Source organism: Neocloeon triangulifer, unplaced genomic scaffold (genome assembly GCF_031216515.1).
Source record: "Neocloeon triangulifer isolate White Clay Creek 2 clone unplaced genomic scaffold, ASM3121651v1 ptg000013l, whole genome shotgun sequence".
NCBI classification, from domain to species: Eukaryota; Metazoa; Arthropoda; class Insecta; order Ephemeroptera; family Baetidae; genus Neocloeon; species Neocloeon triangulifer.
The window spans coordinates 1,278,815-1,295,364 of NW_026775555.1; the positions used below are offsets into that span (position 1 = coordinate 1,278,815).

The 16,550-nt window shown below is 40.0% G+C and overlaps 7 protein-coding genes across 8 annotated transcripts; 4 read left to right on the forward strand and 3 right to left on the reverse strand.

Moving 5' to 3' along the window:
• Positions 1–728: 728 nt before the first annotated feature.
• Positions 729–1,456, reverse strand: LOC132199199 (small ribosomal subunit protein uS14m). Its single transcript, XM_059623753.1, has 3 exons — positions 1,218–1,456; positions 1,009–1,149; positions 729–958 (listed from the first exon to the last, which is right to left on the reverse strand). The coding sequence occupies exons 1-3, from the start codon at positions 1,281–1,283 to the stop codon at positions 776–778; spliced, it is 390 nt and encodes a 129-aa protein (XP_059479736.1). The 5' UTR covers positions 1,284–1,456; the 3' UTR covers positions 729–775.
• An 88-nt stretch (positions 1,457–1,544) lies between these two features.
• LOC132199187 (serine/threonine-protein kinase PLK4) lies at positions 1,545–5,525 on the forward strand. Its single transcript, XM_059623738.1, has 15 exons — positions 1,545–1,793; positions 1,893–1,988; positions 2,096–2,306; positions 2,406–2,518; positions 2,576–2,812; positions 2,865–3,005; positions 3,062–3,231; positions 3,283–3,453; positions 3,519–3,734; positions 3,849–4,098; positions 4,154–4,412; positions 4,467–4,597; positions 4,648–4,803; positions 4,863–4,991; positions 5,043–5,525. Exons 1-15 carry the CDS (start codon positions 1,755–1,757, stop codon positions 5,268–5,270), a joined length of 2,547 nt encoding a protein of 848 aa, XP_059479721.1. The 5' UTR covers positions 1,545–1,754; the 3' UTR covers positions 5,271–5,525.
• LOC132199198 (actin-related protein 2/3 complex subunit 4) lies at positions 5,526–6,854 on the reverse strand. Its single transcript, XM_059623752.1, has 4 exons — positions 6,696–6,854; positions 6,252–6,378; positions 5,980–6,192; positions 5,526–5,924 (listed from the first exon to the last, which is right to left on the reverse strand). Exons 2-4 carry the CDS (start codon positions 6,366–6,368, stop codon positions 5,748–5,750), a joined length of 507 nt encoding a protein of 168 aa, XP_059479735.1. The 5' UTR covers positions 6,369–6,378; positions 6,696–6,854; the 3' UTR covers positions 5,526–5,747.
• A 30-nt stretch (positions 6,855–6,884) lies between these two features.
• On the forward strand, positions 6,885–10,859 carry LOC132199192 (SERPINE1 mRNA-binding protein 1-like). The gene is made up of 4 exons (XM_059623745.1): positions 6,885–7,037; positions 8,457–8,905; positions 9,165–9,603; positions 9,799–10,859. Exons 2-4 carry the CDS (start codon positions 8,472–8,474, stop codon positions 10,291–10,293), a joined length of 1,368 nt encoding a protein of 455 aa, XP_059479728.1. The 5' UTR covers positions 6,885–7,037; positions 8,457–8,471; the 3' UTR covers positions 10,294–10,859.
• A 78-nt stretch (positions 10,860–10,937) lies between these two features.
• On the reverse strand, positions 10,938–13,367 carry LOC132199191 (beta-galactoside alpha-2,6-sialyltransferase 2). 2 transcript variants are annotated; one of them, XM_059623743.1, is made up of 7 exons: positions 13,070–13,367; positions 12,652–12,979; positions 12,390–12,594; positions 12,139–12,337; positions 11,844–12,043; positions 11,616–11,790; positions 10,938–11,569 (listed from the first exon to the last, which is right to left on the reverse strand). In XM_059623743.1, the coding sequence occupies exons 1-7, from the start codon at positions 13,350–13,352 to the stop codon at positions 11,328–11,330; spliced, it is 1,632 nt and encodes a 543-aa protein (XP_059479726.1). In that variant the 5' UTR covers positions 13,353–13,367; the 3' UTR covers positions 10,938–11,327. The 2 variants fall into 2 exon arrangements, with proteins under 2 accessions (XP_059479726.1, XP_059479727.1); XM_059623744.1 differs by having other exon boundaries at positions 13,074–13,216.
• On the forward strand, positions 13,338–14,241 carry LOC132199200 (large ribosomal subunit protein P1). The gene is made up of 3 exons (XM_059623754.1): positions 13,338–13,522; positions 13,790–13,943; positions 14,059–14,241. The coding sequence occupies exons 1-3, from the start codon at positions 13,451–13,453 to the stop codon at positions 14,172–14,174; spliced, it is 342 nt and encodes a 113-aa protein (XP_059479737.1). The 5' UTR covers positions 13,338–13,450; the 3' UTR covers positions 14,175–14,241.
• A 510-nt stretch (positions 14,242–14,751) lies between these two features.
• Positions 14,752–16,266, forward strand: LOC132199201 (uncharacterized). The gene is made up of 4 exons (XM_059623755.1): positions 14,752–14,911; positions 15,312–15,620; positions 15,732–15,950; positions 16,014–16,266. Exons 2-4 carry the CDS (start codon positions 15,317–15,319, stop codon positions 16,163–16,165), a joined length of 675 nt encoding a protein of 224 aa, XP_059479738.1. The 5' UTR covers positions 14,752–14,911; positions 15,312–15,316; the 3' UTR covers positions 16,166–16,266.
• The last annotated feature ends 284 nt before the right edge of the window (positions 16,267–16,550 follow it).

The window sequence follows — 16,550 nt, forward strand, 5'->3', positions numbered from 1 at the left end:
GCTGTTTGCTGACATGTCGCGCCCCCTTCTCAAGCGCGGATGGAAAAATTTTACTCATAATTTGATGTCCAATTTTCACAATGGTTTTTTACGAGAAAGTATTAAATTGTTTGATAAAAAATTATTGAATTTTGTTACTTATTATGCTGATTTAAAAAAAAAATATAAAGTAATTGAACCTCGACATCTAGAGGCGAGCCGCGAGGTATTTAATTATATATATTTTGTATAATTATTTGAATAATAGCATAAAAGTTTACCATTAAATAAATATACGAAATATACAAAAAGATTATAGCTGTAGCTTTAAATAATTAAAATCGGAACGTTTCTTTCTTATATGCCTTCATGCTGTAGCTAGTATAATAATAGGTATTAATGTGAAATAAAATTTTTAGAAGTGCACCAATTTAAAAAATGAACTGATTTATACAAATAATTGTGCTCCTCAATTTTATACCAAATTTTAATATCAAATCATCATTTTATTTAAATTATTTTAATTAATACTTTACTGCAAATGAGACGTGACGGTTTGTGTCATTATATCGTGGTCAATCGTGGTGAAGTTTCATATTGCAAACTGATTGCAAACGGTTCTATAGGGGAACTTATTATTTATGGCATTTAAATGGAGAATTAATAAATTAAAAAAAATAGCATTGTTCAACGCATAAGTTTTTTTATTATTAATAATTACTTATTACTTAATTAAGTAATTTACAAGCAATTATTTAATTCTACAACAAGTGACAAATAAAGCTGCTGCAGTTTTCTACCACATTGCACGTTGCACACCTGAAATTCGGTTATGATCAGCAATATCTCTCCAAACAATTCTGCTCAGTCTGAAGGGCCAGACATTTCCTCTTCCTCTGGAGGTCAAAGCGCATCTATATGTTGTCCTGAGATAGTGGGAATTCCTGGGAAGCTCCATTATTTTCGCTCTGGCATCCTCCTATGAATATTGATAATTATTTAAGTAATAAATATGTCTAGAATAAGTACCCTGATAGCCTCTGGCAAAATTTTATTCTTGAGCAGTGTACGGAGCCTAAGTCTTTCATCCGCATATTGTACAACACACTGCCTCCTCTTGAAGTCGCGGATCATTCGATTGTCAGCCCAACGCGATCGAACTTGCTGAAACTAGAGATTTTTATGTAATTGTACGTCAGAAGTGCACATTTTATACAGCAATTAAACGTTTTGTTTACCATCACATTGGAGTTTTGAAGGCAAAAGGGTATGGCTTTGATCGCGTTCCTAAAGAGCTGATTCATTTTTTCAGTCGGACCAATTAATTATTCGCTTTAATGCGTCGATAGTAATGAAAAATTCACTGGACTTTGCAAAAACGAATTTAATTAGCCTCTGTAGTCTGTGGGTAACGAACGTGCTGACGAGAAAAACGGGTTCCAACACGGGGGACGGGGGCGATCAAGTTCACAAGAAATTTGGGGGGCGTAACTGGGCGTAACTCAGGTTGCAAAAAACGGAAGGCGTGGTCATTAATGTTATAACCAATGGCTGTTCTAGGATCTTCGCGCCCTTTTCAAGTGTAAACAAACAGTCGCCGCGGAGCCGCTACCGTTTTTAATTTTTGTGTGTTGTATTCTTGACGATTAATGCTGAAACTCAACCATGAAATTTGCATTGTTGATGGAACGAAACGAAGCAGTTGGGTGATGATTGAAATATTTCCGTGAATTTTCTTCACTCAAGATTGAGCACATTGACGCCCTGGCCCCACCATGGCACCTTCGGGCAGCAGCTTTGGTGAATGCATACAGGTGTGCATGGTTGCTTTTATTTTTAATTATGATTTATTATGAAGAATTTTGCTATACATATATGTATTTAATCATCAAAATTTTTTATTATTTTTCAAGGACTATGAGGTGCTCAATTTGTTAGGCAAAGGTGGTTTTGCAAGCGTTTATCGTGCAAGATGCAAGAAAACTGGCCAGGATGTTGCAGTGAAAATGGTAAATGTTATTTACTACACATTACTACATTATATTAATATTTATGGATAAAAGAAATTTATAAATTATTGCCGAATAGCCTGGCTAACTTTTTTCAATCACAACAGATCGACAAAAAGTTGATGAAAGCGGCCGGAATGGTTGATCGAGTTCGACAAGAAGTGAAAATCCACTCTCGACTTAAGCACCCATCTGTTTTGGAACTCTTTACTTTTTTCGAGGATGAAAACTATGTTTATTTGGTTCTGGAGTTATGCCTAGGAGGAGAACTGCAGCGGTATGTTAAGACTCTTTCAAAGCCTCTGCCTGAAGAACAAGGTACGCATGCATTGTGATTTTGAATTCCATTTCATTATTGTTTTCTATAATTTATTCTATCAAAAATTGATTTTTCTAACAAAAAAATTTATTTTGCAGTCAGTTCTATCATCCGCCAAGTCACTCAAGGACTTCTGTACTTGCACTCGCATCGAATCCTTCATCGTGATCTGACGCTCGCAAACCTTCTAATAACCAGTGAATTGAACGTCGTTAGTATTTTCATATTTCATATTTAATTTTTTTACTTACTTATCTCATGCCTCCAGAAAATCGCTGATTTTGGCTTGGCGACACAGTTGCAGCGCCCAGAGGACAAGCATATGACAATGTGCGGCACTCCAAATTACATTTCCCCTGAAGTTGTAACCAGAGCAGCGCACGGCCTCGAGGCTGATGTTTGGGGCCTCGGTTGCATGTTGTACACACTTCTGGTTGGCAGACCCCCTTTTGACACGGACGCAATCAAGAGCACCCTCACCAGAGTGGTCATGGCAGACTACAAAGTAAATTTTTAATATTCCCAAAACTTTTTAATGAATAACATTTGTTGATTAGATTCCTGATCATGTGTCTCCGGAAGCAAGAGAATTGATCCAACGCTTGTTGAAAAAGAATCCCAAGGAAAGAATGAAGCTGCATGACGTTCTAGATCATCCTTTCTTGAGAAAAAGTTTAGTCGAAGATCATGACAATGAGGTAAATTTTAAAGCAAGGAATCCTTTATTTTCTACCTTAAAATTTTTGTCTAATAGAAATGGTTGGCAGAAGACAGTGGTCTTTGCACAATGACGAGCAGAACAGAGAGACCTGGAAGCAGCATGTCATCCTCTCATCACATGCTGCACTCAACCGCAAGGCAAAACATCAGCCAGCCCATTCCTAGTCAATTTTCCCCAGTTCGTCATATCCATGGCACAAATTTGTAATATTCAAACACTTTTTTACCTTTAACTCTCACTAAGTTTGTCTGCAGGTCGGAAAATCAGCTGAAACCCATGATGTGGGGCAGTTCATGTGGAGTTGAGATGACTCCCATGCCAAATACTCAGCCCTTGTGCAACCACCAGCACTCTTTTGCCCAGGAAAGGTCCTGCTGCAGTAGCCAGCCTCAGTTCTGCAGCAATGCTCCTCAAAAGTTTTATGGGTAAAGGACCAGAATGATGACTTTTTGAGAGTTAAAATGATGGTTTTTATCATTAATTTTTTTAGGACGCAGAATGTGGACAGCAGACCTTGCATTTCACATGCCCTTTCTGAACCGGCTCAAAATTTTCGTGGTGACAATGCCTCATTACACCATTCAGCTCATGGATGTTGCCAGTCGCAAATGGCTTCATTTTGCTCTCAAGTCTCTGGATGCAGAGTTAATGAGATGGCAAACCCATGTCTGCAGCAATCCCAGTGGTCGCTAGAGTGCCAGCCGAGGCAAGTACAAAAATTTATATATTTTTACTTTGAACCAATAAAAGAACATGAACACAAAGTTTCGTATTTTCAAGTAAATAAGGTAGCTTTTAAAATCATGAATTCATTCTTTAGGTCAGCCGACCTGCCAGAATCCTGTAATGAGCAAGCAGATTTCCCTTCGGCCAAGGTTCCAAACGAGACAAGACGGTCGCTACCAGGACCTTTGAACACAACCCGCCTACAGCCTGTTCGGCACCAAACGAAAAATGCTGTTCTCAGCATTTTAGAATCTGGTGAAATAACAGTAGAATTTTTAAGAAGAAACTCATCAGGGACGGACAAGGTTATCGATGTCTGCCGAATTTCTGGTGATGGCTTGCGGGTACGCATAGAATTTTTTTGTCTTTAGATTTATTGCAACATTTTGTTTCTTGTAGATTGTTTTGTACCGACCCAACAAAGGCAAAGGGGTGGAAGTAGGGACCCAGCCAGTGAGTTTTCCACCAAGTGGAGCAGAACACATTTTCAGCTACGACAACTTGCCTGAAAAGCACTTCACAAAATATATTTACGCATTAAGATTTGTGGATCTGGTCAAAGCTGTCACGCCTAAAGTTACTTACTTCAGCGAAAAGGCAAAATGCATGTTGATGGAAAACCAACCTGTACCCAACTACGAAGCAATTTTTTATAATGGTAAGGATTTGTAAAATTTGAATTTGCCATTTCGAATCATTATTCTGGGCGTAGGTCAAAAAGTAGTGAGAACGTTGGGCATTTGGAAAATAATGGAGAAAGACGGATCCTCAAGCGTTATTCATGTTGATGAAAGCGAAAAATTGTCTCCGTCCCAACAGATTGTGTGGAATAATGCCTACCAGGTTTATTTTCTTATCTGAAATATGATGTGAATTATATATGTTTTCATCAGTGTTTGAAACATTGCGAACTGTTGGAGATGCATCTGAGAGACATATCGACGAATGGAATGAAGTGTTTCCCAGTGATTATTGGAAAGCGTCCACTCCCATCAAATGCACTCTTGGGGAACAAAGAGAACACTAATGTAATTACCCCTCCAAGCAAGGTTGGTTAAAATGCCCCTAGTCGTTACCGTCGTTCCCTAATTTTATATTACATTTCTAGCCACACTTATCAATGCTTGAAAGCAATTTCATCAATACACCCCTCTCGAAGTGTTCTCAGTTATCAAACCAAAAGAGCTCGCAATCGGTCCGGACGGCCTACATTCCAGGCGTTGGAATTGCAAATCAGGTATTAACTTGGAAAGAAAATTCAGGTCTGGTCACTTATCTAAAATTCCAGCTCTCGTCTGGAGAAGTGCTAGTGCAGTATAGCGACGGTTCTACGCTGACAGTCGACTCTTCCAAGGGCACAACGTGCTTTGTTTCTTCAGCTAAAGAGGAGCAGCTTTTCGAAAACAGAGAAAATCTCCCAGTTTGGCTACAAGTGAAGCTCACCAGCTTTCCCTCTGTTATCCAGCATTTGCTCTCTTCTAAAAACATATCTACCTGCTCTCTAAACAATAGCTGACAATAGTATTGAGAGCTTCTTTTCCTTCCCAAAGTTTGAAACTATTTTTTACATTTTGATCTCTTTGATTTGTAAAGTAATTGCATTTGAATGCAATATGTCTATGTATATAAAAAATAAATTAAAAATTTACAATGTAAAAAAACAAAGAAACTATTGTAAGATAGCTGACTGACCTTGATTGATATTTAAAGTTAATTGTTGATTGTCTTGTCGTTTGTCTTTCTGGTTCGATATGGAAATAAAACAATCAAATTATAATTGAGTTGTATTTCAATTGAATCCACAAATGTATGAACAGCAAGGGAAAATAATGATAAACTTAGATACTGAAGTGGCTTAAAGTTAGGAATGACTGCAACAATTACATATTTTTTAATTATTAAAAACGCCGTTCGATCATTGGCCACTTATGAGCTTTGCGCTCTACAACTTAGAATAAAATACATGAAAAGTAAAAAATAATTTGCTGGACATTCAAAACCTCTTCAGAAGTTCTTCAGCACAGATGCGTGCCCTGGCATTCACAGCAAGTTTCATCTCGGAAATCTCCTTGTCAATTTCCTCCATGAACTGAATAACAAAGTCCACAAGCTTGTGCTTGTACATTTGCTCCGTGTGGAAGTTCGTGATAAGGAAGCTGATGTCGTAACCCTGCAAAGTCAAAACTTATATAAATTATATAGCTCCTGGGTTTGATCCATCGCACCTCAATTGGCTTTCGTCTCAGAATGATGAAGTTCTCAGCCCGCATCATCATGAAGCGCATGAATTTGTGACACAGGATCCTCTCAATCTCATCCGCCTGCTTCACAGCTATGCTAACTCTCACCGAATTAATAGAGCCTTCAATCAAGACTCTTTCTTTCTCGTTGCGGCTTATCAACACAGGCGTTAACAGCAATTCCTTGCTTGTTCTTACCTGCAATAATTTGCGAAATAAATGAGATGATAAGAAAAAAAATTTGAATTTATATGTACCTCAACTTCTGGCTTGTTGTGTCGCTCTACGACCTGAGAGGAAAAGTTGTCAAGGCACATTGCCGCAGTGAGGGTGTGCCGGACAGCGGTTAGATAAGGGCGCAGGGTTGCAGCCATGGTTCAGAAACTGGAAAAATGGAACACAATTTCGGTCAAAATACATATAATAAAAATTAAAAATATAAAGAAAGTATGTATGAGTAAATTAAAATAATTTAAAGTTTCAACATTTTTTAGCTTATTTCGTCTCGGTTCTGGTTTGAAGGTTTATCATTAATTTTATCATACATATTCCGGCAAAATAATTTAAATACATGTAGATAATTTGGATAATTCTCTGCAGGAGCCAACATCTGCAGTAAACGATTGCCGGGGAGTCATGGGCGGAATTATTTCTGGTCAAATTTGGTTTGCTACAAGGTCAAAATTGGCAAGTTAACTTACAAAATGATCAATATTAGTTTTTTGGTGTAAAACTCGAAAGAGTCGTCCGGAAATTTGTGAATTTCCCGAAAACAAACAGAAGAAATACGCGATGTTTTCGTTTTCCTGTCGGACATCCACAAAATCCACAACCACACCCCTTCCGCCCCTTCTCTCCCTCTTCTCGAGCCAATTTCGCCTGAATCTCGTTTGGGGGCAGCACCTTCCGGGGGTCTCCATTTGCTTTTATTTCCGACTCCTTGGTACTCTTGGTAGCACTAGCACTGCTGCAAAGCGTGGTCGTCCGAGTGTGATTTTTCAAAGACTGCCCTGCGGAAAAAACGATAAAATAGGAAATCAGTCGTAAGTATCAGTACCCAATTGCAATGAAAACTTCGAGGAACATTTTTCGCGTCGAACGGGACAAGAATTTCACGGTCGTCCGCGAATTTGGCTCCACGGCTGGGGCGTAAATGTGGTTAGCACGAGTACCTGCATGGCCATCTTAAAACGCGTATTTTCCGTCGAAAACACCTTTCGGCGGGTGTGAATTGGTGCAAGTGGGCGTCGAAAGGCGAATTGGCGTGCGTGGAGACCGCGGGGACGCCGGCCGGACCGCGGGCGAGTCTTAGTTTTCATCCAGGCCCCTTCTGAAAATTACCGCATGCTCTGCTCAAAACGGCGCGCATTCGGTATCGATTGACCATGAGACCATTATGGCGATCTCCCTGAAGCAGCCGCCGAATTCCGTGCACTTTCTTGAGAACGCGCCCGCCGTCTCGCGCGACCGCCTCAATCAAGCGCGACCTTCTCCCTTTGATCGCTATTTTCCTGCATTCCGTGCAAAATCCGAGGCCTCGATTGACGCCGTGTTGCATTTTGAATCACCAAAAGTGTTGTTGCACTGTGTACATGTACATACATAACTCCGCAATGTTCTCAGGCCATGCCGTCAGATACATACTGTGTGTTGAATTTGTATCAGGAATGCTCGAGGTCTTGAAAATTGTTGAAAATAGTCTCGAGAAGAATTTCTCGACTGAATTTTAAAAATGGTAACTTTTTATGTGTTGGAATTTCAAGTGAGGAAAAATCGAGTTTCGATTTCTATAAATAGACACAAAATTTAAAGTTGGAGCTATTTTTTGACAACATTTTTTGGAAGGCTCAGGGAAGGCTAAACCCACCAATCAATAATAATAATTTTGTTTAAAATTTAGTTAACTTGACTAAAGATACTTAAATTTTAGTGATATGAGGATTCAATGTGGATGAAACTATTCAAAATAAAGCGGAAGATAAAATAAGATCATAATTGCTTTCTATTTTTTATTTCATTTCTTTGAAGGAATTATATGTGCGCGTTTTCACTCTTTTGAGTATGAACCGAGCGGTTTTTACAAATTGTTTTTTCTTATGTCCCATTATTATTTTGACACCTGCTCTGAAAAAACGAGTATAAAATGGATGGTTAATTTCTCAAACCCTTCGTGTGCTGCTATGAAAATTATCCTGAAAATATAATAATCTACATTCGACATGACATGTTAGATCAGAGGGTGGACAACTTATGGTAAAAAATATACTTCAATATCGGCATTAGGTTCAGGCAGCTAAAACGTAAATCACTATTTCAAAGTTACAAGGAAATAGTTTAATTTTCTTGTTTCAATGCGATAAGGCAGCCGATAACACCATCCTGTGTTTTTTTTTTTTCAAAGGTTAAAAAATAAATTGTAGTATTTTTTTGTAATGTTGTCCTTTTGCTCTGTTTTTGGGCAGGAGTAAAAAATCGGCATGGAGAACGACTACGGAGTTGGTGTCTCCAACCGATATGGATTATTTCTGGAGGAAGAGGAGGAGGACCCCTTCGATATGCTGTCCAAGCAGGAGCAGCTGAAAGAAGCCAAGAAGAAGGTCAAGACTCAGCAGCAGGAAAAGGAGAACCGCAGCGGCACAGTTCCTAACAAGGCCGAGGGACCCAAGGGCAGCGCCAAGCCACCAGCGTCCGCCGACAAGAAGCCCATCAAGGAGACGCAGAACTTGAAGCCCGTTGAGCCGCAGCAGCAGAAGCCGCCGCGCACTGACGCTGAGAAGCCTGCCGCTGGCGGCGCAAACCGCCCGCCCCGCAACCCTGCCTCAGTCAAGTTCGCCCCCGAGTCGAGAGAGGAGCGCAACAACAGGCGCAACAGAGATGATCGTGCTGGACATGAGCAACGCAATGACTCGAGGTAACATTTTTTTTTGCACTTCATTTGCTTCAAACAAGTCTAACCAATAAGTCCCAATTTCAATTTCCAGGTTGAAATTTTTTTTAATTTTTTTTTTTTATTTTTAAATTTAAATACCTCTCAAATTGAAAATCAACTTTGTTATGTATTTTTTTCCAACTCGATTTCTAGAAAATAATTAAAAATAAAGTCCATTAAAAATTTTAAACATTTAAAGTGAATGAAAAAATCTTAAGTAGCCTATCTATGTTGTTTGCAGAAGTTATGGTGAATCTGGGACTGGAGGCGATGTTGAGTCGCGCGGTGGCCGCGGAGGTGGTCGTGGAGGCATGGGACGCGGAGGACGGGGAGGCCGCGGTGGATTCAGGACTGGCGAGCGAGGTGAAAGGCCCGAGAGGGGAGAGCGTGGCGAGCGCGGAGAACGGGGAGAACGAGAGTTCAGGCCGCGCCGGGAATTCGACAGGCACTCTGGTTCGGACAAGAGCAGCGTGAAGCCCGTGGACAAGCGAGAGGGTGGCGGCGCGCGCAACTGGGGCACCTACAGGGACGAGATAAACGAACCCATTTCTGGAGATGCACCCGAGCAACTGACCCCTGAGAAACCTCACGCTGACCAGGCCGAAGACTCTGCTGGAGAAAACCCTAAGGAAGAAACTGCCGTTGATGAAAATGCTGCCAACGAGGCTGATTCTGTCAAGGTAAAAAGGAATTTTAATTCTTAAATATTTGAAATTAGATCCTCAATCAGATTTCTTTATTTATTGTAAATCGGGTTGCTCTTTGAAGTTGTGACCATTTTTTAATCATTTAAATTTTACTAATTTAATTTGTCTAAATCTTAGCTGAAATTGCACATTAAAACTTATTTTGACGCCTTTTATTCGTTTTCTCAGGAACTGACTCTGGATGAGTGGAAGGCGTTGCGAGCCGGCCACCAGAAACCAACCTTCAACATCAGAAAGGCCGGCGAAGGAGAGGACCCAACTCAATGGAAAAAAATGTACGAGCTGAACAAGAAGGCCGAGGAAGACGACGACGAAGACGAGGAGTACGAAATTGCTGAGTATCCGCAACGCGTCGGTCGCCAGAAGCACTTGCTCGACATCGACATACATTTCTCAGACGCTAGGCGTGGAGGACGCGGCCGAGGCACTGGCAGGGGAGGCCGTGGTGGTCGTGGAGGCCCAAGGAGAGAAGGTCCTCCCGGCGCTGCTCCGGAGGGTGTCCCAGAGCGTGGAGAACGCGTTGGTGAACGCGGCGGCGAACGCGGTCCTCCGCGTGGAGGTGGCTTCACGCCCAAGCCAGCTGGCCGAGGAGGCAACTTCAGGCAGCAGCACCAGTCGGCCCCGAAAGTGGACGACGAGAAAGATTTTCCTTCGCTAGGTTAAACGTGTGAGCGGCGAGGCAAATGCAAAAAATGTGCCCTCTCATAGCATTGTTATGTTTAATTTTCAAATAACTTAATGAGAAAAAGCATGTAAAACTCACATTACACTATAGACTGGAGGGTTGCCCCAAAGTCGGAGCGATCGACTCTTCAGTCGAAATCTCGCCATACGCTCACTGAATTGAAAAATCACTGTACGAACGTTGGTTGATATATAATGATGTATTACCTATTATCGGGCTGGGAGGAGACTTTCAAAATGTTTGCTCTCCCCCCTCTTGTATTTCCTTGAATGGCCAAATATTTCTCCAAAGTTATTGAAACAGCGTTTTTCCAGCCTCAATTTGAAGATTTTCGGAAGTTCACAGAGCATTTGCAGATTTTCGAACATGATTCTTGCATTACAAAATGACTAAGCACATTTTCTAATGCAACCCGTGGTGTATTCCCAACGATCGATGGACATTTTTTTTATTTCATGTACTTACAAGTACAATGTTTCAATATTTGGAAAGAATCAACATTTCAATTGCAGTGAGAAATAAAATTGAATCACACTTAATCAAAGCTTGAGTGTCAATTTTTAACATAAAAAAACTCTCCCTAAGTTTTAGATTGGCTAATCAATTGAAATGCAAGTTTGGAGTGTAACATTTTATTTCATTTCATCCACTTACATAAAATTCAAACAATTGCTGGTGCAAAATGCACTTTCCTTATTTTTAAAGAGATTCTATTGGTTCCATAACTAAAGATGGGTGACAATAATCACTTCATCTTAAAAAGGAAAATTCATCTGTATATCAATGACTAAGTAAGAGATGGATTTAATCAGCCAAGGCCAATAGGCAACCTGGGTGGCTAAATTTGGGGATCATTTTTAACTAGAAATATTTGCTATAATAGCCAATAGAAGCATTAATTATTTATCACCTGAACTATAATTATATTATACTAAAATTTCAATTGGAATGCTAAAAAATGAGCTAGTAAAGTCATGAAAAATAGTAAATTGTCATTAAGCAAGGAGCAAGATCAGCAATTCAAAGAGGGGTAGCCCTGAATTCTTAAAATACCCCTTCCAAAAATCTCATTGTCATCGCTGGAGCTCATGGAAAGTGCAAGCAACTTTTCAGCAGCCAAAGGATGCCATGCACCGAAAGTGCACCCTCTGTCCTCAAATGTGTCATAGTAGTGGCACCGTTTTGTTTCTCTGACTGACGGCATGTACTCGATCATGTCGACGTGATTGCACAATGGAAGCATGAGAACCAGGCCTGAAAACAAATTTTAAGCTCATATAAAAAGCCATAAAAAGTTAACCTAGAAATCCAGAGCTGGGTGGATTGCGACGCAGCCGTGCTGGTGTATTGCCCTGAATGAAATTCCAAACAGGCCACGCTGATCTCGGGTCCAGCATGTAAAAGTCATCATTGGGCCGTTTCTGTCGGCGGTTCCAATAATTTGTGAAAAGGTCAAAATCCGGGCGTTCGTACCACTACAGTAAATAAATATACAATTTGAGCAGAATTGTAATGAAAGAATAAAAACCTGAATTAAAGAGCTGGTGTAATTACATGGGTCCCAAGCCACCATTGTGATATTATCATAAATTGGATTATTCAGGAAATTGAATTCTGGTTTAGAGATCACTTGAGAGTTGACAATTCTTATGGTCGTTTTGGAACCTACGTCGCTTTCATATCCGTCTGTTGGAGCATGATTAAATCGGACCACAGCATCATGGGAATCTATATAAAGAGAAGAACAATTTTCCTTAATAGTGCTTAATAGATTTTTGAGTCATTTTTACTAATTGTTTTCTATGAAATAATCAAGTCCATACCAATGAAATTTCCAAGCTGAGAATCTAGCAGCGACGCAGCACTAGCTATGACAGCGCATGAACGGAATGGTTGTTTCTGTTCCCTCTGCTTACTGAAGATTGGCTTGGCAGGGAAAAGGTCGTCCATTCCCAACGTCTGGAATGGCTCATCTTTCCTCTTGAGCATTCTCAGGTTGGCCGACTTTTTTAAACTGCACACCTATCAAAAATTATTTTGATAAATATTTCCCTGGTATATTTGATTGACTAACAATTTCTCTAGGCGGTGTTTTTTTCATTGTGCCTTTAGTGCCTGTGTATTTCACTCCGTAGACGTTTTTGTCCTTGGCAAAAATGCTGCCTTCGTCCAGCAAGACCCGTCTCATTTCCACCACCAACTGCGTTTTATGTGCTATCACACTGGACAAAACCTTCTTGACGTTAGAATGTGCTGAGCCTTCACAATCTTCTATTTCTCTAGTAAAAATTAATGTTAACTAATTTTAAATAATATAATTTTTTTAAATTTTTTACGGCCTGCATTTTGAATCAAGCACGTTGGTTTTTGACCGCAGTCTTGGCATCTTTTTAGCTCGCTGCACCGAGCTCCTGTTAGTGTGTTTTGACCTGGTTTCCTCCGCAGAGTCCTCCTGTCCATGCTGCACCACCAAGTCCAGGTACTGTATGTCATAAGGGTAGGCTGGTGGTGTGGGAATGGCAACGTGATTGGTTTGCTGGCGTTCCGAGTGCAGCCAGTACTGTCTCCACAACAGGTACATGTACCCACACATGCCCAGGAAAACCAGGTTCATGAATAGCCATACTGACAGAGCCACTGCCCGCATCGATCGGCTATGGTCAACTGAAAGTTTATTAATTTTTAATATTTCTTAATGAACCAAATTAGTTTTAAAAAAATACATATAAATATAAAAGAGGGGAAAGTATATACTTGCTTTAAAAATGGTCGCCGTTCTATCAGAAATTTTCGATTTTCCTAGTATTTTCCCTCGGCTGAACGATGTCTTGCCAAATTCTTTGTTTACATCTTCGATACTTCGATTTTTCCGCTCGGACCGCTCGGTAACCTCGGTAGTCGGTGGTATCGGTAGCCACGCCCCTCCTGCACCTACAATACCAGAAATATGCTCAGTGTGAACATTTCTCCTCTGCGCATCTTCAGCCCCGAGAATCGAGCAGGTCCTCCGTGACGTATTTCCGCATCCTGTCGGCATGTGTTTTCACGTCCATAGTCCGTACTTGTTCTCGTATTTACGAGCTAAGGCCGAATCGGCGACTTGCACATTTTCTACAAACCATCATCATTTAAAATATGACTTCCAAGACCGAACTGGCCTGCGTCTACTCGGCGCTGATCCTCGTCGATGACGATGTCGCCGTCACGGTGAGTAAAACCATAAAATCCAAACGTCTATTATGCATCGCAGGCTTCCTGAAAAAAAACATTGCACCTTCTCAACTCCGAATCGTTGGCTGGAGTTTCCATTCTACTGATGATATCACGTGTTAATGCTCAATTCAAATTTAACTTTCCTCCGCATTTTTTATTTTCAATTTATTCTCCGAATTTAGAAATGTCAATTTAAAATTATTTTCTTCACATCTATTGCGAAGCTTATTTCTTACGGAACTGTTGACATTTTCATAACAGGGCGAGAAGATCCAGACCATCCTGAAGGCTTCTGGCGTTGAAGTCGAGCCCTACTGGCCAGGTCTCTTTGCCAAGGCCCTCGAAGGTGTCAACATCAAGGACCTGATCACCAACGTGGGATCCGGAGTTGGATCTGCCCCAGCCGGTGGAGCAGGTATATTAAAATTTTTGCTTGGTTTTATTTAATCTCAAATAGGAAGCATTTTTTTGCCCTCAACTTTTCTCTTACAATGATTAAAATGTATTTAAAATATAAAAAAAATCTTCAGCCCCTGCTGCCGCCGCTGCTAGTGCTGCTGCCCCTGCTGCTGCAAAGAAGGAGGAAAAGAAGGAAGAGCCAGAAGAGGAATCTGACGACGACATGGGCTTCGGTCTGTTCGATTAAGAAGCAGCGGACTGACCCGGAATTTCTGTATTCCATGGACACAACATTAAAGCATTTTTTTACTTAACAGCCCAAATTTTAATTTGATCAAAAGTTCTTCAGTCGTAGCGCATCTATTAGTTAAACAGTTCAGCTCTAATTGCGATTCCTTGTCTTTTATGTAAAATTGTTCAGTAACAATTTTGAGTTGATATAATATTAATTAATGTAGCCACAGGTATATTGAATATTGAAGTATACATATTTAGTTTTCAATTGAAAAATGAAACTTAATTTCCTAAACAGAAATACCACATCACAATTCTCAATATAAAATTTTTTTATTATTTTGATCATGTATTGCAATCTTTTATGGGTATATATAATGACATGTTGTCTTGTGGAAGCAAATAACTTAATTAACTAACGTAAGCTAAACTAAAATCTGGTGACAGACAAATGATGAAATTGAATATAATAATAATTTTTGTTATAACTTGCAACCCTAATCCATCATTTACTTTAAAATTTAACACCTTAATTGGCAAAAGGGTTCAGTCCGGTTTTGCTTGCCGTTCAAGCCGCTTGATGAAGACACGTGACTTATGTTAGTAAACATTTGTTACGTTGGTACTTCCAGTTGGTAGAATTCCGCCATTCCCGATTCCCGCCAAGAAGGAGCCGCCGCCAGCAACAAGTTTTTGGTCGCCAGGCGTGTGTCGTTGATTTCCCATCAACGGAGCACTTTTTTGTAGCAGGTAGGAGCTTTTAAATAATCCAGCTTAATGTGCATACGGCCGCGAGACATTAGACATTCTTTATTTTTGGCAAAAACATCGCCCCAAAGAGTCCAAAGTTTCCGATCGCTACTTTCCCTCAACAAAAGTGGGCGTGTGGACTCGCAGACATCGCGACCCGCCTCCAACTTTAGATGCCGATTGCCGAACGACGGCCGACTTTTTCGACATTTGAATACGTAGTGCCAAAAATTCACAAATTAATATATTTATCTGATTGCATGATAAAATCTGTCCATTATAGCTTGGAAGAATATTTTTAATATAAAAAGCACGATTAACTCTCTTTACTAATAGTTAATAATAAGCGTAATGTACATATTTTGGAAGACAATTTAGAATCACTTCCTATAAATTTCAGATAAGATGGAGACATTTTACAATGTTTTGGTCAGTGTCCGAAGAATTATCTCTGGAATATCACTTGAGGCAATCTTGACGCTCAATTTCCAAATTTATCAGAACGCAAGAAGAGCTTACAAAGCCATTGTAGACCGTGGATGTGACAAAGCCCCCTTCTACCTGGTAAGAGGATTTTATGAAATGGAAATCAAAACTGTGGAAGACGTGAAGAAATATTTGGCCGATTGGGATTTGGCGGAGCTGACGTTAGCTTGTGTTATCAACCTGACTCCCGAGGAAATTGACCTCCTTAATTGCAAAGATCAAAGTAAGGAAAATTAAATTTCTTGCCTTATAATTATGTACAGAGTTATCTCAATTGTGCTTGGATAATGAATATTTTTAATAAAACAATTAAGAGAAAATATTTATTTTTCAGACACGGCCAGGTGGTTGAACAAGGTCCACACAATGGCTGAGAATGCCACTTGCTTGAAGTGGAAAGAATTCCCCCCGCAAGTCAAACGTTCCGTGAGCTACGATTATCTACCAGCTTGCATTAAGAGGAAATTCTACAGTGGCCTTCTGAGAAAAGTCAGTAAGCCGTGGCACTTTGTGTTTGTCGTGGTGAACGGACGATCCGTCCCATCTACTACAAGTAATACACTGGCTATTTTTCCATAGTAAAAAATTTAACACCAATCATTCCCTCTCTTTGCAGACAAACAAACACTCACCAATGTCAGTCGTTCTATCTTGAGTTTCGGAGGAATCAATTTTGAAGAGGAGGATGACGAAGAGGAGGATGACGAAGAGAATGACGATGAAGAGGTGGGCTCCGACTTTGACGACGAAGAGGAAGATGACGGGTGAAGAAGTCTGCTCCTGCCTGCATTTAGGGTTCTTCTGATGTCAGTGAAAATAATGCTCTTATATATTGTCGACATGTAAAATTAAATACTAAACTTTGGACGGAATAATGGAATATTCTTTCCAAAATCAATTCCTGATTGAAACTAATTTTAAATTAGAAAAATATATTTCATGAAGGTGAAATAATTAAACAATTTATAAATAATCCATCTTGAAATAACTAACGGTCATCATAACTGACTTGCATTGCTAATTCGGTAGGCAAAATAAACATAATTAACAAAAATAATTAAGATGGTTTGGCTAGAGGATTTGATAAGCTCAATTTGGTCTCACATGGAAACCTATAAGTTTAATGGTGGTGCACCGGCCCAATGAAGAATAA

Coding starts and splice junctions, on each gene's coding strand:
- LOC132199191 (XM_059623743.1), bottom strand. CDS start 13,352: ATGCCGACAGGATGCGGAAATACGTCACGGAGGACCTGCTCGATTCTC. Junction 12,044..12,138: donor TCAGCTTGGAAATTTCATTG/GTATGGACTTGA, acceptor CTCTTTATATAG/ATTCCCATGATGCTGTGGTC. Junction 11,570..11,615: donor ACCCAGCTCTGGATTTCTAG/GTTAACTTTTTA, acceptor ATTTGTTTTCAG/GCCTGGTTCTCATGCTTCCA.
- LOC132199192 (XM_059623745.1), top strand. CDS start 8,472: ATGGAGAACGACTACGGAGTTGGTGTCTCCAACCGATATGGATTATTT. Junction 8,906..9,164: donor GAGCAACGCAATGACTCGAG/GTAACATTTTTT, acceptor TGTTGTTTGCAG/AAGTTATGGTGAATCTGGGA. Junction 9,604..9,798: donor ACGAGGCTGATTCTGTCAAG/GTAAAAAGGAAT, acceptor TCGTTTTCTCAG/GAACTGACTCTGGATGAGTG.
- LOC132199201 (XM_059623755.1), top strand. CDS start 15,317: ATGGAGACATTTTACAATGTTTTGGTCAGTGTCCGAAGAATTATCTCT. Junction 15,621..15,731: donor CCTTAATTGCAAAGATCAAA/GTAAGGAAAATT, acceptor TTTATTTTTCAG/ACACGGCCAGGTGGTTGAAC. Junction 15,951..16,013: donor ATCCGTCCCATCTACTACAA/GTAATACACTGG, acceptor CTCTCTTTGCAG/ACAAACAAACACTCACCAAT.
- LOC132199200 (XM_059623754.1), top strand. CDS start 13,451: ATGACTTCCAAGACCGAACTGGCCTGCGTCTACTCGGCGCTGATCCTC. Junction 13,523..13,789: donor ATGACGATGTCGCCGTCACG/GTGAGTAAAACC, acceptor TTTTCATAACAG/GGCGAGAAGATCCAGACCAT. Junction 13,944..14,058: donor TGCCCCAGCCGGTGGAGCAG/GTATATTAAAAT, acceptor AAAAATCTTCAG/CCCCTGCTGCCGCCGCTGCT.
- LOC132199199 (XM_059623753.1), bottom strand. CDS start 1,283: ATGAATCAGCTCTTTAGGAACGCGATCAAAGCCATACCCTTTTGCCTT. Junction 1,150..1,217: donor TTCAAAACTCCAATGTGATG/GTAAACAAAACG, acceptor AAAAATCTCTAG/TTTCAGCAAGTTCGATCGCG. Junction 959..1,008: donor TTTTGCCAGAGGCTATCAGG/GTACTTATTCTA, acceptor CAATATTCATAG/GAGGATGCCAGAGCGAAAAT.
- LOC132199187 (XM_059623738.1), top strand. CDS start 1,755: ATGGCACCTTCGGGCAGCAGCTTTGGTGAATGCATACAG. Junction 2,307..2,405: donor GCCTCTGCCTGAAGAACAAG/GTACGCATGCAT, acceptor TTTATTTTGCAG/TCAGTTCTATCATCCGCCAA. Junction 4,598..4,647: donor TGTGGAATAATGCCTACCAG/GTTTATTTTCTT, acceptor TGTTTTCATCAG/TGTTTGAAACATTGCGAACT.
- LOC132199198 (XM_059623752.1), bottom strand. CDS start 6,368: ATGGCTGCAACCCTGCGCCCTTATCTAACCGCTGTCCGGCACACCCTC. Junction 6,193..6,251: donor ACAACAAGCCAGAAGTTGAG/GTACATATAAAT, acceptor AAATTATTGCAG/GTAAGAACAAGCAAGGAATT. Junction 5,925..5,979: donor TGAGACGAAAGCCAATTGAG/GTGCGATGGATC, acceptor TTGACTTTGCAG/GGTTACGACATCAGCTTCCT.